Source organism: Sardina pilchardus, chromosome 2 (genome assembly GCF_963854185.1).
Source record: "Sardina pilchardus chromosome 2, fSarPil1.1, whole genome shotgun sequence".
In the NCBI taxonomy this organism is placed as follows: domain Eukaryota; kingdom Metazoa; phylum Chordata; class Actinopteri; order Clupeiformes; family Clupeidae; genus Sardina; species Sardina pilchardus.
Genome location: NC_084995.1, coordinates 4,265,020 through 4,292,747, shown reverse-complemented (window position 1 = coordinate 4,292,747; position 27,728 = coordinate 4,265,020). Strand labels below are relative to the sequence as shown.

At 40.2% G+C, this 27,728-nt stretch overlaps 1 protein-coding gene across 1 annotated transcript in view; it reads right to left on the bottom strand.

Moving 5' to 3' along the window:
* Nucleotides 1-467: 467 nt before the first annotated feature.
* Nucleotides 468-27,728, bottom strand: part of fam110b (family with sequence similarity 110 member B) — a 68,256-nt gene continuing 40,995 nt past the window's right edge. Inside the window, exons 2-3 of the mRNA XM_062517243.1 lie at nt 14,601-14,745; nt 468-3,458 (exon numbers count right to left, since the gene is read on the bottom strand). Coding sequence (XP_062373227.1) covers nt 1,770-3,023 — 1,254 coding nt within the window. The 5' untranslated portion in view covers nt 3,024-3,458; nt 14,601-14,745 and the 3' untranslated portion in view covers nt 468-1,769. The remainder of the gene's footprint in view (nt 3,459-14,600; nt 14,746-27,728) is intronic.

Genomic DNA, 27,728 nt, shown 5'->3' with positions numbered 1-27,728 from the left:
AACCAAATGTTAGCGATTGGTTATGGCGGAGTGGAGTGCCTCTGGACAGACCCAATAGTTTTAAACTTGAACAGAGTACCCGCATTCAAGGAAATTCACGCTTGGCAATGGAAAGGGGCCAGCCTCTCTGTACATTATGAATGGTTGAGATTTTGGTGGGACCAGGCTAGTAAATTAACGGCAGAATATTAGTGTATAGTTAAGTTGCTATGCAATGGTTGTTATCTTCGCTCAGAATTTGGCTTGCTTTTTAACTGTGTTTTCATAGTGGATGTGCAAAACACTGAGGGAGAACAGTAGCTTAAATGTATGTTCCAATGATTAATAGATGTGAGTTCACACGTACAGCCCACCTGTTTGAAGCCCAGAGTCCACCTTATGTCTGAAAGGGCCAACAGATGTGATAGACACAAATGAGCAAGCAGAGAAGCTGTTTTTTCCCCATTCTTAATTATTTCGTTGGAGCAAAACAGGTTAAACACTTGGAAAGAAGAATATGACCCTCTTAACTGGAGTATAACCACGGCCCTCTTAACTGAAGTGTATAACCGTGTAGAACTGTATGTACCCTTTGAAACTTGCCACATGTGGCCATCAACATACAATAACAGTTTTCTTCCAGTCTGTATTCCGGTCAAGTTCAAGTATCTACAATTGTATTACAAATTCCATCAGCGTCACAGATGTTTTCATGTTCAGTTAGACCACACCACAACTCTTTAGCTTTAGATGGCAAAAGATGGCAAAATTAGCCATTTATTGGAACATAACTAATCATGAGCAATTCCCGATGACTTTTTTTAAAGCCACAACTCCAGTTTGAATATACATAACATGTCATTCTTATAACAGTGTTACACAGATTTGATTGTGATCATATTCAAACACACCAAAATGACATAAGAGACATAATAAGAGCTATGGATGGAACATAGCAAGTTACTCTTCAGACATTTCTCCTTCCAAACAATGCTGAAATTATATACATGTTCTTACAGCATGTACAACATTCAGAAAAAAGTACCACAAAACAGTCCTTCATAGGAAATATTATGGGCAACAAAGTGTGAAAAAGTAAAGCACATACTGTTAATATGAATGGGTCTCAATGTAACTGAAGTGGTAGCAGTGGGCACAACACAGACTGAGCGCAGCAAAGAGCACGGGATCAGAGCATGAAGCTGAAACATGCTTTTTGCAGTCAATTATGTGCAGTGCATTCCCATATACAGTACACACAGTCTATATAGATCAGAGCTGTAAGATTCCCAACAAGTGAAAAAGGACATAATAATCAAAAAACACACTGCAGCTTTGCATTCACACTGATATGGCTTCATTGGCTCAGTGTGCTGGAATCATGAAAAAGAGCAATGTACCTAATACAGACCTGCCATTATCACACAAAATGTTAGTGATAACAAAACTGAAAAGGAAATATCTGTAAAGAGAAAGTAAATAATTGCCGCATTGAAGATTAATGGCAGAGAGTAGGAGCCATTTCTACAGGTCTTGTGTTTTGGTTGACCAAAATCAGCTGCATTACTAGGCCACACATGAGGGAGTTGGGGATTTTTAAAGAACCATGCAGATTCAAAGGACAACAAATGCACTGAATGCACATATAAGCAACCAAATGTAACAGCAGTCAGACCTTTATAAGGGCTTTTTTGATTAACCCCACCTGGAGGTTCAAGGACAGTGCCCAAGATTGCCAAAAACACAAATAAAGTCAGGAAAAAGATTGTGCCTCTCTTTTCACGGTCTCCTCAGACATGAGAGACCTTCTGAGACTCTCGTGCTTGCTTTATACTATAGAGCCATTTAATGACACGAGCGTTGCGCTCCACAGCCGAGATGCCATAGGGCACACGGTCACCAGCACCATCCTCCTCCTCATCGGTCAGGTCCTCGTTACTGTGCCGTGACTGATCACAGTCTGAGCTGATCATGCTGGCACTGCGGAAGTTGAGTGAGACAATATCAGAGTTGGCACGAGCAAAGCTCTCCACACCTACACTCTCCAGCTCTTCAGGGTCCAGCCCGCAGTAGTTGAAGAAACGTTCCACATCAGCACCAGCCCGAGCATAGCGATCACTCAGATCTGACTTGGAGCGATGAAGGGAGGGCCGGCGGGCAACAGAGCTGCCAAGCTCCAGCTCTAAGTCTGTAGTAGTGGTGGCTGGAGGGAGTAGGAGAGATTCTCCATCTGTGGAGCTAAGGACATTGTCGCAACCAGTTAGGTCCTGGGGCCTGGGTTTGGGGGGTAATGGTGGGGCAGAGCTGCTACTGCTACAGGCTGTCTGCAGTGGCTTTCCATTACAGAGACGGCGAATGTCAGAGGAGCTATGAGAGGCATGCAGAAGTGAGCAGCGCTGTCCCTCCGCTTGCTCTTCCAGTAAACGGCGACTCAGGTTTAAGTTACCTGCTTGCTGGGGACTATGCCTGCCCTGCAAAGCACCCAACGATGTCCCTGGGACTTTCAGTGACTCTGCAAAGGATCGTCGGCCAAGCTCAAAGGACTCGGTTGAGTCTCGATGTGGAGCCCAACTTCGGCTGCCAGGTTTGTGGGCAGACATTCCTCTGACAGGAGGACCATCAGACGATGAAGAGCTGTTGAGGATGTTCTTGAGGATCTCCAAGTTGAGGTTCTCCCGCTTGGCGGTGGTGGCACAGGTGTCTGATTTAGCGTTGTTGTTTGAGGCCTTGAGGCTGGTGCTGCTCATACCACCACCACCACCACCACCGGAGCTCCGCTTGACAGGGGCAGAGCAAACTGGCGGTTTAGCCAAGACAGAGGGCTTAACTGGTTCCTGCTTGGCGTTTATCACTTCCTGACTCTTGACGTACTTGGCCTTGTCAGCCTCAAGCCGCTCTACAGCACTCAGACGTTTGGGGTTGGGCTCAGTCTGCCTGCGGAAGTAGTCAGGCCCTTTGTTGAGAATGCGTAGCGGTACGGCTGAGGCGTAGGCTGCCCCTTGGCTGGCGGACTTGCCGTCAGGCTGCAGTGTCTCAGTGGGCATAGCGTCAGCACGTAGGTGGGGGTGGGCTGGTCTCCCAATCGCCGCCGTGATGGGTGAAGGGGCTGTGAGCTGTGCACCACAAGCACAAACATCAAGCCAGAGAGTGACAGAGCATCGGGGGCGTCTCTTGCGGTCAGCAGCAGATCCTCATGTCCTTTCAAGTCAGAGCTCCGTACCCTCCAGAGCCTCAACTTCTCCTAGCACCCCAATTTGGGTCTGTAGAAATAAAGAGTGTAGTAGTAGTAGAAGAGGAGAAAAGGGAAGGAACGGAGGGCACTGAGCTGAGGTCAGCTTCAGCAATGCTGTGCTGAGCACATCTCAGCACACAGAGAAAGAACTGAGACGTGCCTGGGGGATGGTATTGGTATATGGATGAAAGAAGTTGGGTGGCGTAGTATATCTCCTCCTTTGTTCCTGGATGATGGCCAAGTGGATCTGTAACACAGGGGAAAAAAGACTAACCTTGTCAAGGGATCTTGTGACATCACATTCCAAACTACAAGTCAGGCTGCTGACTATATGAAAACACATTCACACGCACGCGTGCGCGCACACACACACATACACAGGCCCGCCGCTCCCAATACGCAGAGTGCGCAGAGCGCGTAGGGCCCCAAGTACCTGGCGTGGCCCCCCAAAATTAAGTGCTTTACAGATAAACAGCAGATTTATGATGATGTACATGTTGTTTTTGAGTCACATTTTATATGAGGAGTGCAACATGATATTTTTGTCATTAGAAAATCCTAATGTTTTGGACATTTTATTTAGCTTTGCTAATCATCTGTAGTTGCTGATATTTTGTTACTCTATGATTACATTTTGTTTTACTTAATATACAGTGGGGAGAACATGTATTTGATACCATATTCATTGGGCTCAATGTAAATCAAACATGCTAATAGGCCTACTGGAAAAAGCACCATGCCAATCTCTAGCTATGGTGAAGGGTATGTGATGATGTGGGGATATTTTAATACCAACGGCCAAGGGAACTATCAGGATGCATAATATCCTGAATCCATGAAATAGCTGGCCTTTAAAAATAAAACTCTGCCTGCCCCTATGTTAAGCCTACATGTATGTGTTAAATTCCCATAGGGTTACATAGGGGGTCAAATACTTCCTCCCCCCTAGCATTTAAGGAAGAACATTTATTTATTTACAATACATTCTTCAATCACAAAGAATTGTCAAATTATGATTTTATATTCCTCTTTTTTGGCAACTTTAGCATGGTATCAAATACAAGTTTTCCCCACTATTCTCATGCTTATATATAATGTTAATTTTCAAATAAATAGCAAAGGTTTGAGTGGTAACCTTGAAGGATTTTGTGTGCATGAGGCGTTTGGGGGCCTCCCTGTCCATTTAGGGCCCCCAAAAGCTCGGCAGCGGCCCTGCACAAACACACACACACACACACTAGGGCTGGGCGATATGGCTGAAATCTGTATCACGATATAAGTGCTTCATATCGGTCGATATCGATAGTTATTGAAACATTACAGTGCCTATAGAAAGTTATCATACCCTTTTGAAATAGTTACTTTTTTTGTCTTACAGCCTGAAATCAAAACCCATTTTAAAAAAAAATCGTTTCCAGTTTTATTTACAAATGTAGCTGTACAACATCAAAATAATGAAAAAAAAGTCAACAGTTCTGAAAATTAATAAAAAATTAAAAACTAGAATAACAGGGTTGGAAAAGTCATCATACCCCTGACTTAATACTTTGTAAAACTTCCTTTTGCTTTCATTACAGTCATCAATCTGTTTGGATATGTCTCTATTATAGCTTTGCACACCTAGATAGGGGAATATTTGCCCAATTTTCCGTGCAGAAATGTTAAAATTTAGTCAAATTCTGTAGGGAATGGCGATGGACTGCTCTCTTCAAGTCAATCCACATATTTTCTATAGGATTTAAGTCAGGGCTCTGACTTTGCCACTCAAGGATATTCACCATCCTATCCTTAAGCCACTGCTTTGTTCTTTTGGCAGTATGTTTAGGATTTTTGTCGTGTTGGAAGGCGAATGACCTCCCCATCCTCAGCTGTTTAGGAGAGGGACGCAGGTTTTCCTCAAGAATTTTGGTGTACTTGGCAGCATCCATTTTCCCTTCTATCCTGACCAATTGCCCAGTCCCCGCTGAAGAGAAACATCCCCAAAACATAATGTTGCCCCCACCATGCTTCAGAGTAGGTATGGTGTGTTTTGGGTGTGTTTGGGTGTGTATACTGTGTTTGGTTAGCGCCTGGAGCTCAGTCCAAAAACTTCAATCTTAGTCTCCAAAAAGTTCGATCTTAGTCTCATCTGACCATATAAGCTTTTTCTACATGGTAGCAGAATATTCCAGATGTGTTTTTGCACTGAACTCCAAGCGCAATGTTTGGCGAAAACCAACACAGTACACCACCCAAAACACACCATGCCTAGTGTGAAGCATGGTGGGGGCAACATTATGTTGTGGGGATGTTTCTTTTCAGCGGGAACTGGGCAATTGGTCAGGATAGAAGGGAAAATGGATGCTGCCAAGTACACCCACATTCTTAAGGAAAACCTGCGTCCCTCTCCTAGACAGCTGAGGATGGGGAGGTCATTCGCCTTCCAACACGACAATAATCCTAAACATACTGCCAAAAGAACAAAGCAGTGGCTTAAGGATAGGATGGTGAATATCCTTGAGTGGCAAAGTCAGAGCCCTGACTTAAATCCTATAGAAAATATGTGGATTGACTTGAAGAGAGCAGTCCATCGCCATTCCCTACAGAATTTGACTAAATTTTAACATTTCTGTACGGAAAATTGGGCAAATATTCCCCTATCTAGGTGTGCAAAGCTATAATAGAGACATATCCAAACAGATTGATGGCTGTAATGAAAGCAAAAGGAAGCTTTACAAAGTATTAAGTCAGGGGTATGATGACTTTTGCAACCCTGTTATTCTAGTTTTTCATTTTTTATCAATTTTCAGAACTGTTTACTTTTTTTTCATTATTTTGATGTTGTACAGCTAAATTTGTTAATAAAACTGGAAAAGATTTTTTTAAAAATGGGTTTTGATTTCAGGCTGTAAGACAAAAAAAGTAACTATTTCAAAAGGGTATGATGACTTTCTATAGGCACTGTATATGATCAATCTAAAATATCAGGAGGGCCAGGAGGGAAAAATACTCAATTTAAAAATGTTTATTATAAACTTAACCTTCCTCTGATTGTAGACAAGGAAGCTTATCCTTGGCTATGTAATATGCCGCTGCCTGAGTTATGTCTTTATGGCGTTTAGATACAGTGCTCCAGACTAACCTTTTCCATTGGTTTCACCAGAGAGGGTTAAAGCGGAGCGAGAGGCGCAAATGTTCGATCATTTCCGCGTTCTGTCTTCGCAAAGGGGAGGGGGGCTAAATCCCCCTTTAGGCAGACCTGCTAACATTCGAAATGAACTGCTTGCCAATCTGACAGAGATCGATATCCCACTATGACGTCTTTGCGACACGCCTCTTTAAGCAGACAGGAACTGTTCAAATTTTTCTTCCATAGAGATGCATTATGTTGCTCTATCTTGTCAGTAATGAAGGATCTTTGGTTTCACTGGTGCGTCTAACTTTTTTTTTAAGTGCACCAGCACAAAATTTAGGTGCACCCACATTTTTTTTTTTTTTTTTTTAATTCTTATTTTTTATTGATTTTAAACAACCAACATTCTTTCAACACATGTATTCAAATATAACAGAAAGATACCGTTTTTACCCACCTCCCAACAGCCCACCCCCTTTGAGCCATCTGTTGATAATAATAGTTTACAATAAAAGTAGCAATAATAGTTAAAAGAAAAGAAAAGAGAACGAAAGAGAAAAAAAACAATTAATAAATACAAACAACATTAAACTAAACAAACAAACAGATAATACAAACAAAATACATACATGAAGGTAGTCTCACTTGTTATTGTGGCAATTAAGAACATAGGTTACTGGGTCTTGATTCCAAAAATGTAATGAATGAATCCCATATTTTATGGAAAATCTGGCTTTTGTGTTTAATCGCATATGTAAGCCTTTCAATCGCTATACATGAAGATAGTTCATTAACCCATAGGGTTACAGATGGACAACAGACACTTTTCCACTGTCTAGCAACAAGACGTTTTGCAGGTAGTAGGCAAAGGTTGACCAACTTGTTTTCATGTGTTCCAAGGGATAATGTCTCTGGGATAAGGCCAAGGATACAGATTTTTGGGCATACAGGGATTTCTTTCTGAATAATGCAGGAAATGCACTCAAATATACCATTCCAAAATTCTTGAATATGTTTACAGGTCCAGATACAATGAAACAAAGTTACTTTCTCTATCATACATTTTACACAAGTATCTGGAATGTTTGGGTTAAATTTATGGAGTTTTTCAGGAGTTATGTATATTCTCATGAGCCAATTATATTGAATTAACCTCGATCTGCTATTAATAGTCATAGTTTGTGCTTGAGAACATGCTTTGTCCCATTCTATCTCTGTAATGACTGTCTGAAAATCTTCCACCCAGGCCAATCTCTTATATTCTGAGGACTCTCTTGATGACTTAAGCAGTTTACTGTATATTTTCGAGATCGTCCCTTTAGCATGGGGATTGGGTGTAACCAGTTCTTCAACACCATTTAAAGCAGGAGATTGATATGATTGGTTCTTAGAATGAACAAAACTCCGTATTTGAAAATATTTAAACAAATGAGTCCTAGGTATCCCAAATTAAATAAGGGTGTTATCTGTAAAGAGATCTGAAACCTTCTGTAAACCCAGCTGTGCCCAAAGTTTAAAACCTGGGTCTGATGTACCTGGTGTAAATCTTGCATTACCCCTGATAGGAGAAAAAAGTGATATATCTCTTATCTCTCCAATCATCTCTTGTGATTCATACCAAGCTGTAATTGTGGTTGAAACAAATGGATTGGTTGTATTCCGCTTAAGCAATTTGAAAGAGTTGGAGTATAAGTATCTGTCCAGAGTTAGCCCTTTCGCCTGTAGTTCCTCTATCTGGACCCAGGGTAGATTAGAAGGATTAGAGAACCAAAAAAGTCCGGCTCTAACTTGGGCTGCTCTGAAGTACCATAGTAAGTTGGGTAGTTGCATCCCTCCCCTATCATAAGGTAGATATAATAAGGTTAAGCGAAGTCTTGGTCGTCTTTTGTTCCAGATGAAATTTGTGAATATTTTCCTCATAGAAGAGAAAAAGGCTGGTGGTGGTGACAGAGAAATTGACTGAAATAAATATAAAAATTTGGGGAGGATGTTCATCTTAATGGCATTGATTCTGCCTATTAATGTGAGGGGGAGAGACATCCATCTATTCAAAGCACTGTTGACATGTGAAACAATGGGGTCATAGTTACGTGGGATTATGTTTTTTATTTGGGGTGTGAGAATAATCCCCAAATATTTAAACCCAATTTTAGATACTGTGAAAGGGTGTTGGATTGGTGGACTATTTCTTTCTTTTTCATTGAGGAAAAGTATGGAAGATTTGGATTGATTGACCTTATATCCTGAGAATGTTCCAAAATTATTAATCATGTTGATCAGAGTAGGCATTGTGTTTTTTTAGATCTGTAAGGTATAACAATATATCATCTGCAAATAGTTAAATCTGATGCTCTTGACCTGAAATATCAATTCCCTTTATCCCTGGATGACTTCGTATGGCTATTGCCAGGGGTTCAATAGACATCACAAATAGTAGGGGGGACAATGGGCAACCCTGTCGCGTACCACGCGATAGATTAAAGGGTTCTGAAATCAAGCTGTTCGTAACTATTTCAGCTAATGGTTCACAGTACAATAATTTAATCCATTGGCAAAGTTTAGGTCCACAACCATATTGGCAGAGCATATCAAATAAATAAGGCCATTCAATTCTGTTGAACGCCTTTTCGGCGTCAAGAGTCAGTATGCAGTTGTCTGCAATATCTGTCTTTTCATGGATGATATTCAATGCTCGGCGTATATTATGAAATGCCTGCCTTCCCTTCACAAATCCATTTTGGTCATTATGAATTATTGCTGGTAGATGAGCTTCTAGTCTCATAGCTAGTGCTTTGGCTAGTATTTTAGCATCAGTGTTAATCAAAGAGATCGGTCTATATGATTCACAATAGTGTTGTGGTTTATCTGGTTTTGGCAAAAGTGTAATTAGGGCCTTTCTTAGTGACGGGGGTAGGATTCCAGTTTCTAGGGACTCCTCAAACATTTCAAATAGAGGGCGCACTAACTGATCTTTGAAAGCTTTATATATATCTATGGGGAGATTATCTGGTCCAGCTGTTTTGCCATTTTTCATTACAACTATAGCATTCAGTAATTCCTCTACAGAGAGGTGAATCTAATTTCTGTTTCACTTCATCTGAGAAGACAGGTATTTGAAGACCATCTAGAAAGCTAGTTTGTTGGACGGTAACTCCAGGAGATTCTGATTCGTATAATGATTTGAAGAAATGAGTAAAAGCCTCATTGATCTCTTGTGGATCAGATGAGAGTGTCCCTGAGCTTGTTATAATGCTATTAATGGCTTTATGAGGTTGTATTTTTTTTAATTTGCCAGGCCAGAAGTTTGCCAGATTTTTCTCCCTGCTGTGCACCCACATTTTTCATTGCGTCACCTTTAACGCCAAAAGGTCACCTTTGTAATTCCAAACATATCCTTTCATATAATGTGAATGATTTTTAACAACAATGATGTGTAAAAAAGCTTGTCTTTATTTGAAACACAACATATAAAGAATACATACTGTATATTCTTTAAAATTCTTTATGTATTCTGTAAACTGAAATTTCTGATATTCATGACAGCACACTATGCAGATTATAGCCTACTATTCATATTTCAACTCCACCTCTTTAATTCAGTTTGAGGTGTCTGGTTGAAACCTCAAAATATTGTAAACAAAGTAGCATAGTTGGCTTGCTTATTATAGTCTACTACAGGTTGGACTGTTCAGATTTAATAATTATTTAGCTAGTCATCTTCTATGCGTCATTGCTTTCACGATTGTGAATGTTTTATTTGGATTAAATGTGCGGGTGGGTGTCCATTGAGTGCGCACGATAGAGAGGGGGAGAGTGAGAGAAAACAGGCCAAGGAGAGGGGGTTTACGCCTATACTGTTTGGTAAAGAAGTTGCATGCATAGTCTACAATGAAAACTTGCGACAGAAATTTATGCTTTCACCTGAGCAGTGTCAGGCAAGGCTTTGAACCGGTTCACGGAACGAAAACCAGAAGCTTTTGATGATTTGCTAGGAACAGAAACGAAACCAGAAACGTTACATTTTTTATGTTCTGGAACAGAAACGTTTATATAAAATAATGGTAACCTGTTAATACCGTTATTTGTTGTTCTTTGACAAGATTTCTGTTTCATGACTTGGTGAGGTTCACTTCCAGTCGTTCACCCATTGGGAGAAATGTAATACAGAAGCTTCCCACCAGCCGTACAGGATCTTTTTTCATTTCCTTCTAGGCCCTGACAAGATTTTGGGCATGTGTTTATAAGTTTAATATTCACAATGGCAGCTATGTACACACACACCATTGTGGTTTTGTATTGTCTGATGACATAAGAGAGATAAAAATGCCCTGATTGAGCCGTGATCAGGTTTTGCCAATTGATATTCACTATGGCAGCTATGTAGCCGACCATATTTCAGTTATTTGTACAGATTTAGCTATGTGAGTTGCACAGGCTTTTGCATGGATGAACTACAGTGATGCGTCTTTAATGATTTGTGGTTTTGCATTGTTTGATGACACAAGATAAACAAATGCAATTTGGTCAATTGAAGTTTTCAATGAAAGCTTTGTAACCTACCCTATTTGTCTTGTTCACCAAAAGGCCGGTGACACTTTATTTTAATGTGTCGCTGTTACAGTGTACCTACCTAATTAGGTACAGTGGTACAACCTGTGTACCAACATGTACTGTCAGGTACTACCATTGTACTTGCTTCATGTATTTGTGGGTACCTACATATAGTTGTTACATTGTAATACTGAGTGCTTTTACAAAACTTTGCCAATTTGCCTACATTTTTCATTAGAGGTAAAGGGTTGACCTGAGACCTGCTGGATGGGGTAAATTTCAATTTCAATTCAATTCAATTTAATTTTACTTATAGAGCGCCAAAACATTACACATGTCTCATGGCGCTTTACAGAGTGTTTAAACATTCAAAGAGAGCCCATGAGTAACCGGGGCAAGGAAAAACTCCCTAGAATTGGAGATACATATAGGAAGAAACCTCAGACAGATCCATGACTCAAGGGCCCAACCCATCTGCCTAGGGTCAGTTACAGTAGAGTAAAGTAATTTGTAGTATCAGAAGGTTCAAACAGTCCAGTATAGGGAATAAATAGTCCATTAGTAATCCATTAGTAATTTCGGAAGGTAATGGGTCGCTAGGATGCGTGGGCCAGGTATCCGGGCAGGGAACCACAGCAGGCGATGGTAGGGCAGTCATAGGGATGACGATGGCAATGGCACTCAGGGGGATGGTCATGATAGATTTGATATACAAATCATTCTTAGCTCCAGTCAAGGCCTTTTGTCTTCTGTGTACATGTAACAGCTGTGCTGCTACAACCTTGTTGCGGGTTTATCCCACTGTATCAAAGAGTAATAAGTGTGTACCAACACAGTTGATACATGTAACAGCTGCACTGCTACACCTTTGTTACTCTTTGATACAGTGGAATAAACCTGTTATGTGTACCAGTTAATATGACATGTATGTGTCTTTGATGTCTTGGAACATGTCTGCCATCACCCTACTTGGCACATGCATCAACTGTGTTGGTACACACTTATTACACTTTGATACAGTGGCATAAACCCATTAAAATGAAGTGTACCAGTTATGTACTTACATGTACGTATTACATGTATGTTGTGTCATTGGTGCCTTGGAACACGTCTGTCATTACCCTACGTAGCACATGTATCAACTGTGTTGGTACACACTTACAGTATATTACTCTTTGATACAGTGGCATAAACCCGTAACAAGGTTGTAGCAGCACAGCTGTTACATGAACACTGAGGACAACGAGGCCTTGACTGGAGCTAAGAATGTCTTGTATATCAAATCTATCATGACCAGATTTGCCCCATCCAGCAGGTCTCAGGTCAGCCCTTTGCCTCTGATGAAAAATGTAGGCAAATTGGCAAAGTTTTGTAAAAGCACTCAGTATTACAATGTAACAACTATATGTAGGTACCCACAAATACATAATGCAAGTACAATGGTAGTACCTGATAGTACATGTTGTTACACAGGTTGTACCACTGTACCTAATTAGGTAGATACACTGTAACAGTGACACATTAAAATAAAGTGTTACCGAATATGCTTATTACAAGATAACAATCAGTTGAATACTGCTTCATGTACTTCCCAACAACTCCACCACAGCTCTCTTTAGCCTAGTCCCTGGCTTGCCCCGGCAGGCCGGTAACCATAAATTCTTTGCCAGGACTTGTTGGTCAGAAAGACGTGATTGGTTTAGACCCGTGTCAGTCAAATATGTCTGCCAATGGAAATGCATCCGCCCTCTGTGGTACGTGTCTCAAAATGATTCAATCAGAAGAAAAAACACTTCAAAACTTTTTTTCACCTCCAAAAGGAAAACATTTTCAATTAAAGAAAAAAAGGATTCAAATGCAATTCTTTGGGTCTCAAATAGTTTTGCCATTCAAAAACTTTTTTCAATGACTGAAATTGTTTTTTTTTTTAGTTCTATTGAAGTTGGGGTTTTGATTGATTTGTTTTTTTCTTTGAAGCAACATCTTTTTCTATTGAATAATAAAGACACAAATGTCCTACCCATATTATGGCCCAAACAAAAAAAACATTACTTCAATCAAAAAAGCTGCTTTAAACAAAAAAACTATCACTTCTATCACAAAAAACATTTTCAATCAAAGAAAAAAGGTGTTCAAAGGCATTTTTTTGAGTCTCAATTTTTTTTGCATTCAAATACTTTTTTTCTTTGAATGAATGTGTTTTCTTTGACAGAAGAGAATGTTTTTTTGGTTGAAGATATATTTTTTGATTGAAGCACACTTTTTTATGATTGAATAATAAAGAGACAAATCTACCTCCATATTATGAGTACCCAGCTACAGTTCAGTAAGATATTAGCAAACACTGGATGTGGTGAATATTCCTTTTTTTCTGACAAGCTTAAAAAGGCTTTCAAAACAATTCCAAAGAGCAGGTCCATAAAGAATATTTGTAAAATAAACCTGTTAAACAGTATCAGGGTATGGAATATAGAACATTCACACCCAATTGTTGTAGCTCATATTTTTTTTAAAGAAGCCAGTGAAACAGTATCCTCCTGACTATTTTGTTGATCATAGCATAGATTTTAGTCATAGCAGCCAGATATGAAGGTAGCTTGTGGGCGGGCCACAGGTAAAATCCAATGGGCTGCATCTGATTTGCAGGCCACTAGTTCAATATGCCTGTCATACACCTTTGGGCTCTCCAATAATGACTTTATGCCCAGTATCTTAAGGAAAAGTCCAAACTACATGAAATTTGAGAGACGGAATGGGGAGAACATCATTTGGAAGCCTGCCTTTTTTTCACAAGAAAAAAACAGAACTGCTCAATAACCCCTTTGTCTACAATGTATTTTTTTGTTTGTTTGTTTTAAAGATGGCTACATTCGACCAACTCTAATGGAATGTTTACGGGTATTGAACGGACATTGTTTCAAGTTGTTCAAAGTTCTTTCTGCTACTTTGAGAGAGTACCACTATGTACAACATAATGTTACCTATATGTTTTGAGGATTTTGAATAACTTGGGCATTATCTCACTGCATTCCTTATTCTTTATTTATCCCCAGGAAAATAAATACAAATAGAAGTGAAAACACACCCGAATCTAGCTCCAAATCAGATTATGCAGAGACAACACTGTTTTGAAATCATGTTGGCATCTTCAGAGCTTTCCCCATTTAACTCAAAACACATGGTCACAGTCACATGGCACAAAAAAACAATGAGAAAGTGTGAGAGAAATTAAACACAGAGTATTGCGCAACAGAAGCACCTGGTTTAAAATTTGAAATGCACCATACACACCGAAAGCTTTTTCAAATCCTGTCTTAAATAAATAAAGATTACTTCCACTAACACCAAAAGGCATTTAGACAGCTTTAAAATGAAAACTAGCCAACTCTGTTGTATGCATGTTTGAGTATGACTACCTGTTTAAAATGGTCTTGAGTGAGGATAAACATACTGAATTCTGTATTGTGTCAGCATGAGTGGAAATCACATGGATACAAATGAGAGTGTGCATAATTTGTGAGAGAGTGAGATATTGTAATTAATCAGCCATTTTAGACCGCAACAAAGACAAGACCTCAGGGAGAACAGCTCATGGCTTCACAATGTGCAATCCAACCGTGTGTGTGTGAGTATCTGCATGTGCTTGTTACAATTTGAGCCAACCAACTGGATGGTTAAATTATTTTACCTGCAATCTAAGGATAGGTATGATACATGAATTCATACCTGTTGCAGAATGTGAGCACTGATCTGCTGTTGAAGTGTTTTAGGTGATTTAGTTGAAGTGCTCATGCTTTAGATAATTCAGAGTTGCTTCCATCTAATCCCCCTTTCTCCTCAAGTTGCTGGAGGCTATCAGTAGGGGTGATGCCTGCAGAAGAAAAAGAAATATATTCAGAGAGGGCAAGCTGTCTTCAGACAAACTCACGACGGTGCACAGTGACACTTTCCACAAAGGACTTTTGTGACTTTTTCTTTCACTCTGATCTTGTCTGGTAAAAACAATCAAAGCCAAGCCAGGGCATCTAAACTAATTGGGTGAGATAAAAACAACCACAAACAGTGTTGACTGATAGAATTGACCTCGACTGCAGTTACATTTTGTAGTTAGAGTTCAATTTTCAGTTCTAGTTATGGAAATGGCAAGATTTCATAACATATTGATGCATGGGGACATGGCTGTGGTATGTATTTGTGCAACAGAGCTTTCTTTATCATGGCTAAATGATAAGAGTATTCCACAGAGAGGCTACACTAAAATGGAAATGAGAGAGACTCTAGAGGAGGACTTGCATGTCACCACTCTCTTGATGATTGAGCTGACCATGCTTACGTCATGGTAATGTGAGAGATGAAGTGTCAAAGAAAGGTTGCTTACTTAAATGTGCTGTCAGTATAATGGATGATGACATATATTCTGGAAGTCCGTTGATATTTGAACAAAACAGGAAGCAAACTCACCAATCTTGTCCCTGAACTCCCCTTGTGTTTCCCCAAACTAAAAAACTGTTAGAATTGCTGTTGGTGCCTTTAATTATGGCAAGACCACTTGGTTTTTGGTCTAGTGTTTGGTATTGGGTGTGAATTCTGATTTCAAATGACACTGTTGTGTTAAAGTGAGAACTGTATGACCTCAGTGGTGTAATGTGTAGGAATCATACTGGTCCATCATACTGGCTACAGAGGGTTGCATAGTTGCATACATCTACAGTATGCATCATGCTGCAGAAGAGAAGAAAGGAGAAATGGTGCCAAAGACCTGACTGTGACTTGTTTGGCACTGAATAATTGTGTAATAATGAACACATTCTGTACTTCAGCTACTTCTAGCTTTGACCTTTCCATTGTTAGTGAGAAATCCCACCTTAAAATTACAATGTTTCTCTAAATGCAGGGTTCGTACACCTTTTTCATGGCCAAATTCAAGCACTTTTTAAGGACTTTCAAGAGGAGTTTTCCAGTACCGAAATCAAGCATGAACAAATCCAAAGCCCTGTTGTTTGAGGTCACTCTGAGGACAAAGATCCAGAACATTTGATACAACCTAAACCGAATACAGAACCAGCAGCTATCATTAGGTTAACTGAATGGGGCATTGAAAATGAGTGTGCCCCATTTCATTAGTGTTTGCTGCTGCTCTATTTGGTCTATGTCATATAAAGTTTCCTTGTTCTTTTTCTTACTGACAGCACTCGATGGTGTTGAACAGCATGGATTGATTCATACCATATTTCAGGAGTGTGATTGGCAAAGGACAAAAAAAGAGGAAAATATACCCAACACCCCCAGGAGAATTTTTTTTTAAAATAACCCCTTAAATGATGACATCAGATGACTTTTATGAGAACTATTGATAAACTGTGTTACATATATTTCGAACATTATAACATACTACAATATAGCCTATATATGTATATATATATAAAGTCTATAACTCATTTATAGCAAAGTAGCCTAGGCCTACTCAAAACTAAACCAGATATGGCTGAAATATGTAGGCTATCATGATCATTTTGCCAACAATGATGTAGAACCATGAACTTTCTCAGTTCATAACATGTTTTGTTTTAACTTAAACTAACATAAAGTTATCATTTTGACTACATTTAGGCCAACTTGATAACATATAGCCTGCCCCTGTACAATATAGTGAACCATAGGCCTATTGATATTGATGCTGTTTGAAGAGGTTGCTTGATTATATTTAAGTTCCAAAGAAAATCAAATTGCACCACTCCCTCTCCTTCCAAAGTAACATGTCCTAACACCTCTCTGTTTATAGGCTACATCACTAGTTGTTCAAGTCCACACACTAAATGGAGAGCTATAGGATTACAATTCAGACTGTGCCTTTAAATAGGCGACTTTTTTCATCTATCAGAACAATGCTACAGTAGGCCATTTCCACTAAAAAATCATCTCAATATTATGTGCAAGACTGATGTTTACCCAGAATGCCAACCTGTTAATTTCTTAGCATAAAGTAGGCCTACATACGTTTTCTCATAGTGAGATGACTATCCCGAAATATGTTTTGAATGACATGGGGCGCACGGAGGTGAACGGCTGGAAAAACGCGTTCACCTCCGTGACAAGGTGTTACCTAAACAATTTAGTTGACCTAAGGTAAGGCTTTGTGGCTAAAACGATGAAAACCAGTAGGCTAGTCTGTCACAGCTAACTTCAAGCACAGTAGCCTAGACTAGTTTACAAGCGCAGAAATGAAAAGTCAATATCGCCATCACGAGTCTGTCATTAGCGCAAAATCCAGACACGTCAAACTGGACGTGAATGCGTGGCAAAGCCAACAACTTCATAAATTATGTCTTTTAAATAAATAATTTGAGCTTTACCGTTTCATGGTTTCTGCTAAGAAATAAATTGTTCACCACACACATCGAACTTGCATCAAACATTCATCAACACACGTCTGCTTTCACTTTCAATGAAATCCACTAGAGAACGGACAAGGCTTGCGGAGTGATATGAATGAAAGAAGCACCAAACCCGTCGTCATTGTCAGCGGCCTATTATACAGCAAATTAATATTATTTTCCTTCATTTAATAATTGGTCTATTGAGTCAGACTGCCGAGAAATATGTAGGCCTAGCACTTTCAAGCATTAACAAGCATTTTACCCCAAATCCAAGCATTTTTCAAACCTTGAAAACACCACATTAAAATCCAAGCATTTTCATGGATTTCAAGCACCCGTACGAACCCTGTAAATGGAGCCTACATTCTGATAGATACTGCACCATTGTGAAGAGAAGTTTCTGAACAATGCCAGCATCCCTCAGTGCAACTCAGTATGAAAGACTATTTATAACTAAGCTTCCTGGCAGTCCCACACCCACCCACAGTGCCTCACCTTGTGCTGCTCACTGTAGAGGCTTCCAGCAAGCCTTGGATTAGTTTAATATGGATAATAGAACTAAACTGGGCATATAATTCATTCTCAGGTGTAATTGTTGGCAATGCACAAATACATGCTGAAATGTCCCACTTTCACTTCAGTTAGGCAAACTCTTGTGAAAAACAACCATCAATCAAAGATAAACCATCAATCAGACATGACAGTGGCTACATGTTGAATAGCAAATATCATATTGAAATGAAGTAGGCTAGTTGTTCATCTCCACTTGTTACACGGCTCTTCATAATGCTGCAGAATGCTCCATTCACTTGAATAGGCCTTCCCAACGTTCGGGGGTCTGATATTTCTCGACCGACCGTTGCTAAGTAGAACATACTGTCAAGGAAACTGGGTTTTGTGCTTCTTATTTATGCCTTTCACATCACTCCGTAATGGAACTTCATTCAAAAGTGAAAGCAGATGGTTGATCAGCTGTGTTCTGAAGAATGTTTGATTCAAGTTCAGCATGTGTTGAAAACCTTTGTTTCTCAGCAAAAGGCACAATGAAACAGTAACAAATAAATGTAGGCTAAAGAGTCATATCATGTGGAGTTTTTTTTTTTCATTTTGGCGCGTCAGGGCCCTGTTTGCCTAGCCTGGCATAGCCCTCCATGAGTTTCCGCTCAATTTTCATTTCCCTCAACGACGCGCCGTGCGTTTCTAGGAAAATAATGCACTTATCGAAGTGTAAAAGTCCCCTCAGCCTGCGGCGTCGGGTCCTTATTACCACTTCGAACGTGCATTATTTTCCTAGAAACGCACGGCGCGTCGTTGATTATCCCTTACGTATACTCTGTGGTTAGAGAAATATGCAAGCATAAAACGAGCGAAAACGAAAAGCGAAAACGAAACCGGAGATGAAATCGCCAATCCTGCATAGTTTCTCTTTAAAGTGAATGTTCCAATCTATGATCCAGGCAGCACATTCTCATCTCCCTATTCAACAGTCTCATGGTTATTGACTAGAATGGCTCCAGATTAAAGGTCATCGATTAATCTGGGTTATTTTTTTCTCAAATTAATTAATCTAAATTTATAGTTATGTCAATAGTTATTTTGACAGCCCTAATTTATTTATGTGGGTTAAAATCTTTATGTTTTGCCAACATACTGCTGGATAAACTGTCTTTGACAGATTTCCTCAAACTGTTTATTTCTTCACTGCAAGCCACCTAAGTGAAACATAACCAACAAATTAGCACCACATGAAATGCATTGGTTTTTTTCATGTGTTTTCATCACCAGGTGTATACACCAGTCAAGCCATTCAGCCTACCACCAAATTACCTCAATATCCATTTTAGCCTTTGGCTGATAACCAAGCCATTGGCTGGATTCCGGACAACAGTCTTAAGGCCTATTCGGACGGGATTAGTTTTATGGGGGGACGTAGAGTAATGCAGGTTTATCATATGACCTCTGTAATATAAATGTCCAATTCGGACGGGACTAGACATCTCTGTCATTTTACCTGACATGGGAGGAGTAACTACGTTTACGTTCTGCCGTCACATCTTCGTCGCCGTGCACGTGATACTTTGCGTCAGGTACGTGCGGCATTTTCAGATTTGAAAGACTACACAAGTTGGTTAAACTAGCAAACGTTAGCTTTATGTTATGCCATAAGTAGTTTGAAATGGCTAACAATATCAAGCTATTAGACAAACTAGCTAACGTCCTATTAGAGCTGCACAGCATGTTATGTTTTCATTCAGACTATGGTGGAATTGTTTTCAAATCAGGATGTGACGAAATATTACAGACATCTTTACAGAGGGTCGCGTTCGCACGGGATTAATATTACCTAAGGTAATTTCTCCGGACCGTTTTACGGAAGGTAAAAGTGTCTGTAAATGTCACCGACATACTCCGTTATGTTTACTGACATGGCGCGTCCGGACGGGACTACATTACCTGGTAATTATTACTTTACCTGATGTCACCCCATAAAACTAATCCCGTCCGAATAGGCCTTTAGAGTCCCTAACCTTTAAAGAATGCTAGAAAAAAAGTCACATTCGGTCTCTCTTGTTTGTTTTTTTTTTCTTTCGTTATTCCAATTCAACACACCTGAGCACCGTGAGTTCCAGCCACCAGCAGCACTATCAGTATTATCTGATGTGCATTACCATCACACACACACACACACACACACACACACACAAAGGCAAATTTAGGGTAGCAGCTCACAAAGTGGTGAATAGGCCAGCAGAATTATGTAACAAACATCCTCCGGGATCCCACATCAAAAATAAGAATACAAAATGACAGCCATTGGCCGCTTTCCCAAAAACGTGAGCTAATAAAAAAATAGGCATAGGCTATATTGATAATCACCCCCTTTTGATCAGTCAGTTTGAGTTTTTTGGCAGACTATAGGTGTAAGGAGCCGCGACCGCACAGCCCAGGCTGCAGAAGTGCCGCAAGGGCGCAGCAAATTATCTTCAGAAACAATATATTTAAGCTCACGATATTCACACCGGCCCAAAACGTTAACGGTCCACCAAATCTCCCGATTAGCCACCCAGGCCTGCACACACACACACACACACACACACACACGCACGCACGCACGCACGCACGCACGCACGCACGCACGCACGCACGCACGCACGCACACGCACGCAGGATACATGCGTAATTGCCACTCTAGGGGGCACACGGGCCGTGTGTGTGACTTGTGCGCTGATAAAGGGGTGGGTGATCGATTTGCCTGGCATCGATTGATTCAGTTTCAGCACCACTGTGGTGAACAGCTCTCATTAAGAGCTTCTTAAAGGAATAGTTCGGAATTTTGGACATAGGACCTCATTTCCAACTTTACCGAGGTGATATAGGTCGGTGGAGACCGTTTTTATCGCGTTTAGCCCCTTCCTTCAGTTGCAGCGTCCCCCTTTGCTAACGCTGGTTTTGAGCTAACACATTTCTACGGTAACATCACTCTGACATCAACAACAGTCTTACTCACTCCACCGCACACCCGAGACAAGTCAATTAAATCGTCGGACTATCGATATACATGTCCGTGTTGATAGAATAATTTTAGAAATAAAACTAACCTTGCAACTCAATGATTTATTACATTTTGAGGGACTAGTTTCTCAATATCAATCCGCCACTGCCATACAGGGAACAAAGTAGGCTATTGCAATGCGATGCAAGGTTCGTTTTATTTCTAACATGGTTCTATTAACACTAGGCATGTGCATCGATAGTCTGACGTTAAAATGTATTTGTTTCGGGTGTTCTGCGGAGTGTTTTCAGTGGCAGGCTGGATGTTACCGTTGACTTGCGTTATCTTGGCACCAGATTAGCACGAGATGAACGCTGCAACTCATAGGAAGGGCAGAAATTCACTGAAAATGGTCTTCACCGACCTATATCACCCAGACTGAGTTGGAAATGAGGTCCTATGTCCAAAATTCCGAACTATTGCTTTAAGATAGATAGATAGATAGATACTTTATTGATCCCCAAGGGGAAATTTAAGAAGCTTCTTTGGCTTGATCTTAAGGTTCTCCTAAGAAGGCAGTTAAGAACGCATCTGAGAAACACCCGTATCTTAGCGCTCCTTAGCGATTCCTTCTTTGGAGCCTTCTTAAGTCCTTAAGAAAGATCGCATTTGGGAAACGCGGCCATTGTCATGATTACAATAAATAATTAGTCCTAGCCCAACACTGTGTACAACGGTGAAGACATACTAATTCAGGTCTTCTTCAAATTCCTTTAGGGTGTGTGTACAAGGTTGAGTATTCCCTAGAACTGAGCTAAAAGCAAAATTGGTTATAAAATTATTTTGTCAGGTTTTATTGTGACAGAACACTTTGGGCCCTATTATGCAGACCGCGCAATGAGCTTTCGCGACTTGAGCAACCTATAATTACTATTCTCTGCGAGCACATCCTTCATTTTTCCAGCGCAAATGTAGGTTCTCTAGATAGGAGATGATATTGCGCCCTAACGGGCGTGTCAGTGAAGAGAAGAGGTGTGGTCCGGCGCAAAGCTCGCCAGTCGCTAATATATGGATGCAGAAAGTAAGTGTGCCACTGACCAGGAAAAATCTAGTCGGGAATCATTCGCGCATAGCTGAGAGGCTATTTTATGAGCGAATGAGGCTTGGGGATATGGAAGAATGCACAGTGCGCACCAGAGGTGTGGACTCGAGTCATGTGACTTGGACTCGAGTCAGACTCGAGTCATGAATTTGATGACTTTAGACTCGACTTGACAAAATATAAAAAGACTTGCAACTCGACTTGGACTTTAACATCAATGACTCGGACTTTCACTTGGACTTGCGCCTATTGACTTGTAAAGACTTGCTACTTCCCATAAAAAAACGAAAGACAAAAAGATAAAATGTAGACACGGACTGATCTATCTATATTTATGTGTGTGCGCCTGTGCGTGAGACAATGCGCGTATTCGGCACAAAATTCAATCAAATCACTTACTGTAGATTGTTTTGATTCGACAGCGGCCAACCACGCGGAACAAGATAGACAACACGCAGGGCCAGACAACGAACGTGAATGCGCCAGCAAAATGATACCTAAGATTATTTCGTTAATTCGTTTGCCTACAAAAATTACGTGGAGACCAACAAGAAACGACTGACTGTGTCGAACTTGTTAAATTCCTCCCAGCTTCATCCTAGCCTGCTTTTGACATGCCTGGTAGGCTACTATGAAACAAAACTGGTAGCCTACCCTACTGATTCTGGTGTCTAATTGATGGATTTAACCACGATTAGGATTAGGCTTTTAAAAGGTGGAACATTTTCACCTCAAACATGCGCTGTATCATATAGCCACTGCGTCTTTTTGTGTACATTCACATTAAATCCATTCCACTAACATTATCAGGAGGAGAATAGGCTACTATAACGTTTTATTTTGAGCACTGGTTGTTACTCATTGGATACATATCAAACTCCATGTCATGGTAGAGTAGCCTAAGTTAAGCACCCACCCAATTAAACATGACCAAGGAAAAAGTGAACAGGACAACAATGCCATGCCACGGTAACCTACCTAAATCATAGAAGTTAACATTGCAAGATATTTTCTATGACATCAGAAATATTTTCTTTACCTTGTCAGTTTTTTGAACATTCATTTTATTTAATGAAAACATATATCCTTGAACTATGTGACTATTTTTCTAACCGAATGAAACCTAATTACGTTCACTTACTTCTTAAAGTGACAGGCACTCAATTAGACATACACACCACCCTGTAATATCATTAAAGACAAGTGTAATCAATATGAAGTATTCAAATTACTGAATATTTTTAGCTATAAGTAATTATGCAGATCCTAAAATGCTATAAATTGTTAACAAAATATGTCATGTTTATGAATTCAAAATATGAAATAGACACAAGACACACCATTTTCTGTGTGTGTGGACTGGAGGTTTGAGCAGAGACTAGGATTGCCACTGCTGTGAGTTATCTGTATCCCCCTTATGGCAATACGGCTTTGCCTATTTTTGTAATGTAATAAACATGGTCACACGTTTTAAAACTATTTCAGCTTGTGTAGGCCTATCAGTGGTTTCTTAACAAATTGAGCACATATGTTAACACATAGGGCCTATATTTCATTGAGAATGTGCTAGAGATACCATTTGACATTTCTGCTAGACAGATTTGCATCTCAATCTAATCTCTTCAGCACACACAAATTCAATTGACAAAATACCTGTTTCACTCGATTTTTAAAAAGACTCGAAAGGACTCGAAAGTCAGACCGTAGGACTTGGGACTTGACTTGAGACTTATTGGCCTTTGACTTGGACTTGACTCGGGACTTGCCTGTCTTGACTCGGGACTTGACTCGGGACTTGAGGGCAATGAATTGAGACTAACTTGTGACTTGCCAAACAATGACTTTGTCCCACCTCTGGTGCGCACACACACCCTACTGCACACCCCATCAGCAAGAGCGCGCACCCCGAATATAATTAAATAATATTTGTCCGTTTCTCGGTTTAAGGTTCATGTATTGGTCAGCAAAAAGTAGCCCACATAGCATAACAACATCCACATGCAATAATACAACAACAACGTCTAACAGTGACCTGCTCATTTAGACAACATTACACAGCCCTATGGCTAAGTTACCTTTAGTTTTGTTCTAGCGTACCTTTAACGTCATTAAACAGCTGTAGCATTCTGACAATTGTCTATCTTGTTATTGCTCATCTGGAATAACTCTAGCTGCTGCCTCCATCCTCCATCCTTTCTGTTTTGTTTGTTTAAAAGAACTTGCGATATCCATGATGAGTAGTAGGCTATTGAGTTAGGGGGGAATTCTCCCATGCGCGTAAGGGTGCGTAAGGGTGCGTAAGTCCAAAAAAACGCGCAACTGCGCGCATTTCCCTCTAAGTGAATTCTGCCATCCACTTAAATCGGCCATTTACACGTGGTAGAGAGAGTTGCGCGTTTTGGGTGGAGCAACCCCAAAATCTGGGCGTTTCTTATACAACTCTTGCGCTCATTCTGCCATGGCTTAAGCAACTTTTCCTGCTACGCACTCTGGAGGGCTGGAATAAGGTCGAGCGCCACTACAAGGTGAAACAGCATATTGCTCATGTCGGCAGAAGGCCTAGTTCTAAATACATGTAGGCAACACGGAATTTACAAATTGACATTACAGTATCAAATGTGATGCTTATAAGATGATACAGCTTCATGTTTTCTGCATTACAGTGTCACACGGTGGCATATTTCACGCCATTACCACTGGCTTCATAGGCTACATTGTTAAATAGTGAAATTCCCGTTATAATCACCCACGTTCAGTATTGGAGCTTACCGATTATGCATCTTCAGTTTTAACTTGACGAGAAGTCATAATCCCATAGCATACTTTGTTTGAATCTGTCCGTTTCTTTCCAACTTCACCGAAGTCTCTGCGTGTTTGAGTGAGGGGTGGGGCAGAATATGCAGACGCGGTCACAGGGCTTACTGTTTTTATTTTACCCCCGACAGCGCTGTATTGTTGCAACAATGCAGCATATATTCTGTTACATATGCAGCATCGATTAAAGATTGGAGCGTGACATGCAGGTTAACTGCGCAACATTTAATTGGAACTCAGCAGTGACGCTCATTGTTCATTTAACATAATCTGAACAAATTCACGTTCAAGTTCTTTATTTACAAATGTGTTGCATGCAGTTCAGTTCACAGAACTCGCTTGCACAACACTGCATTTGATTCTATTTTATATGATGGAATATGCAGAAAGAATAGAATTAGGCTGAAAGGTGTATTGCTTTATGCAATGTTTAGGTTGTGTAGCTAGTGTGTTTTTGAAAAGTAACTAAGAAAAGTAATTAGTAAAGTAACTAATTACTTTTGGGGAAAGTAGTCAGTAAAGTAACGGGATTACTTTCTTGGATAAGTAATCAGTAATCAGTAACTTTTTCAAAGTAATTTGACCAACACTGCAGGCAGCTAGTTTGAAAGCACCTGCACCTGATACCAGGTCACCGTTTTTTTCATATTAAACTATGTTATTAGCTAAACTAAGACGAGTTGATACATACCTCTCACGTTTCAATGCGTGCACTCACTGGCTCTGGTGCGCGGGACTACTTTGATAGCACTTAGCTAGCCCAGTTCATTCATTAGGATCCAAACAGAGATGAAGTTAGAAGCGACTAAACACCTCCATGTTTTCCCTATTAAAATACAGTTACACAAGTAGTCACACGAGCAAGTATGGTGAGACAAAATAAAACGTGGTGCATTTCTAAGCAGGTAAGAGGGATAACTACAGTTTATTGTGTGGCGGAATAACAATGGGAGCACTTAGACTCGGCGCAGTAATATCCTCACTCCAAAGTGAAACTGAAAGTGCAAGAGTGAGGATATTACTGCGCCACACAATATAGTTATCCCTCTTACCTGCTTAGAAATGCACCACGTTTTATTTTGATCTTTCCAGTAGAAGTGAGTGGTGAGGTAATCTAGTTTTGACTATGCTATCTCAATGTGACAATCGTTACCAAAGTTCATGAGAAGGCAACCTAGACCGCTTTTATAATTGTAGACTACTGCTATTCGTAACCTACATTTTCACCCTCTTCCAATATAAGATATGCAATTTTGCTAGTATATAGGTTCACCCTTAGAACTCCAATTGCACATTTGTTGCACTTGGCTGCATCCAGCCATATAGTGTCTGACACAGGCTAATCCTCTATGACCTCAGGTCTGAGAAGGTTAGTCCTACAGAAAATCCTCAACATTCATGTTTGGGTTTCCATGAGTGAAGCCTCAAAAGAATGGCTTAGGGTGGGAGCGTAAGATCGGGTTTGATCCAGAAATATTAAAACGTAAAATGAGCATTCACAATGTCAATATCAGAAAGAGTAGCCTATACTATAGCTAAGGAGACAGGAATGCATAGTATAGTAATATGTGAACACCACTAAGGAAACAGAATTCTACACAGCATATAGCCTACTACAGGACACTATGCTTATTAAAAATTTGAACTGTCAGCTAGCTCATTGTTTAGGCAAATAAGCAATCTGTCAAAAGCACAACAGTGACAGATATATCACACAGTATCCTAGACCAGGGATTCCCAACCTTATTCATGACACAAACCAGACAACAGTTGTCATATTTCTGACACCAGTGGCAGGGATGTTGGTTGTATTTTGCAAGAGGGGATGTGGATGATATTAGCAGGGGTCCGTGGGTTTTTCTCCTGGGAAAATAATGAAATTCTGGCTGTTAGGCCTAAATACACATTTTAACACAGTTTGATAGGGGCAGAAATACCTTGACAGAGCAAGTAGGGCCCGTCTTCAATCTGACTAAGGTGACGTGAACATTGACCACCTGCATACTGTTGGTTAACACTTCAATGCTTGACACCTGCATTGAGACATTTCACAATGGAGATGTTAACAAAATGATACAGTAAGCTTAGCTTTTGGTTAATGGAGATGCAGATCATCTGCCTAATGAGTTTCTTTGCACAACAGCCTCACATTATGTGTTCACTCCAGCATGACGAGTGAAATAAATGCTTTTTAATGCCGCCATCGCCACAGGCTATTTACTACGATATTTAGCACTGCTGGGTCTACGACAAGTCACCATTTCCTTTTTTTTATGTATCCTTTATTTAACCAGGGCAGTCACGTTAAGACAATAGCCTCTTTTCCAAGTGAGCCCTGACCAAAAAAGGCAGCTCTTAAAATGCACAATGTACAACACCGATGTACATGGCCTGGGACCCCAGTCCTAGACATCGATCAGGTGGGGAAGCCCCAAACCTCTCACAGTCCTCACTGAAATAAGAAAGGTATCTAACACTAAATATGGTGAACCTATTAGCAATGGCAATAGGGAAACAACTTTGACACGCATTAAAACCAATGACTTACGTGAAGAGGCATCTTTTGAGTTCCACACAGTGACAACACATTTCCAGAGCTGTCGTATGAGGAAACACAAGATCACAGTACACATTGTTTGACACGCTTCATTGCAATGCCAGTCCAACATTCCAAGGCACCAGAATGGAGTGCCACAACCATGCTCTATACAACCATCAGGGTAAGTAGACCAAGAAAGCAGCACACAGGGGTGAAACCTCTGTCAAATTCCATTAGCCTAATACAGTCTGATGGACTGCTTAAACCACAGGTCAAACCACGTCAGATCCTTTGGTTAGCAAACAATACATTTATCAGTACTAGCAATCACCACCTAACTTACAATATATAATTGTATAAAATGTATATTAGACACATGTAATGGATAATGCCTATTGCATCAGCCTTTTGTGAAATCATAATACTGAGCACTGCAAGATCAGCAGTCAAATCTGAAGTGATAGCTGACCTTAATATGTCTGGTTGAAGATCCTAAAGTGGAGCTTGAGGTAGCAAAATACTCAAAAAC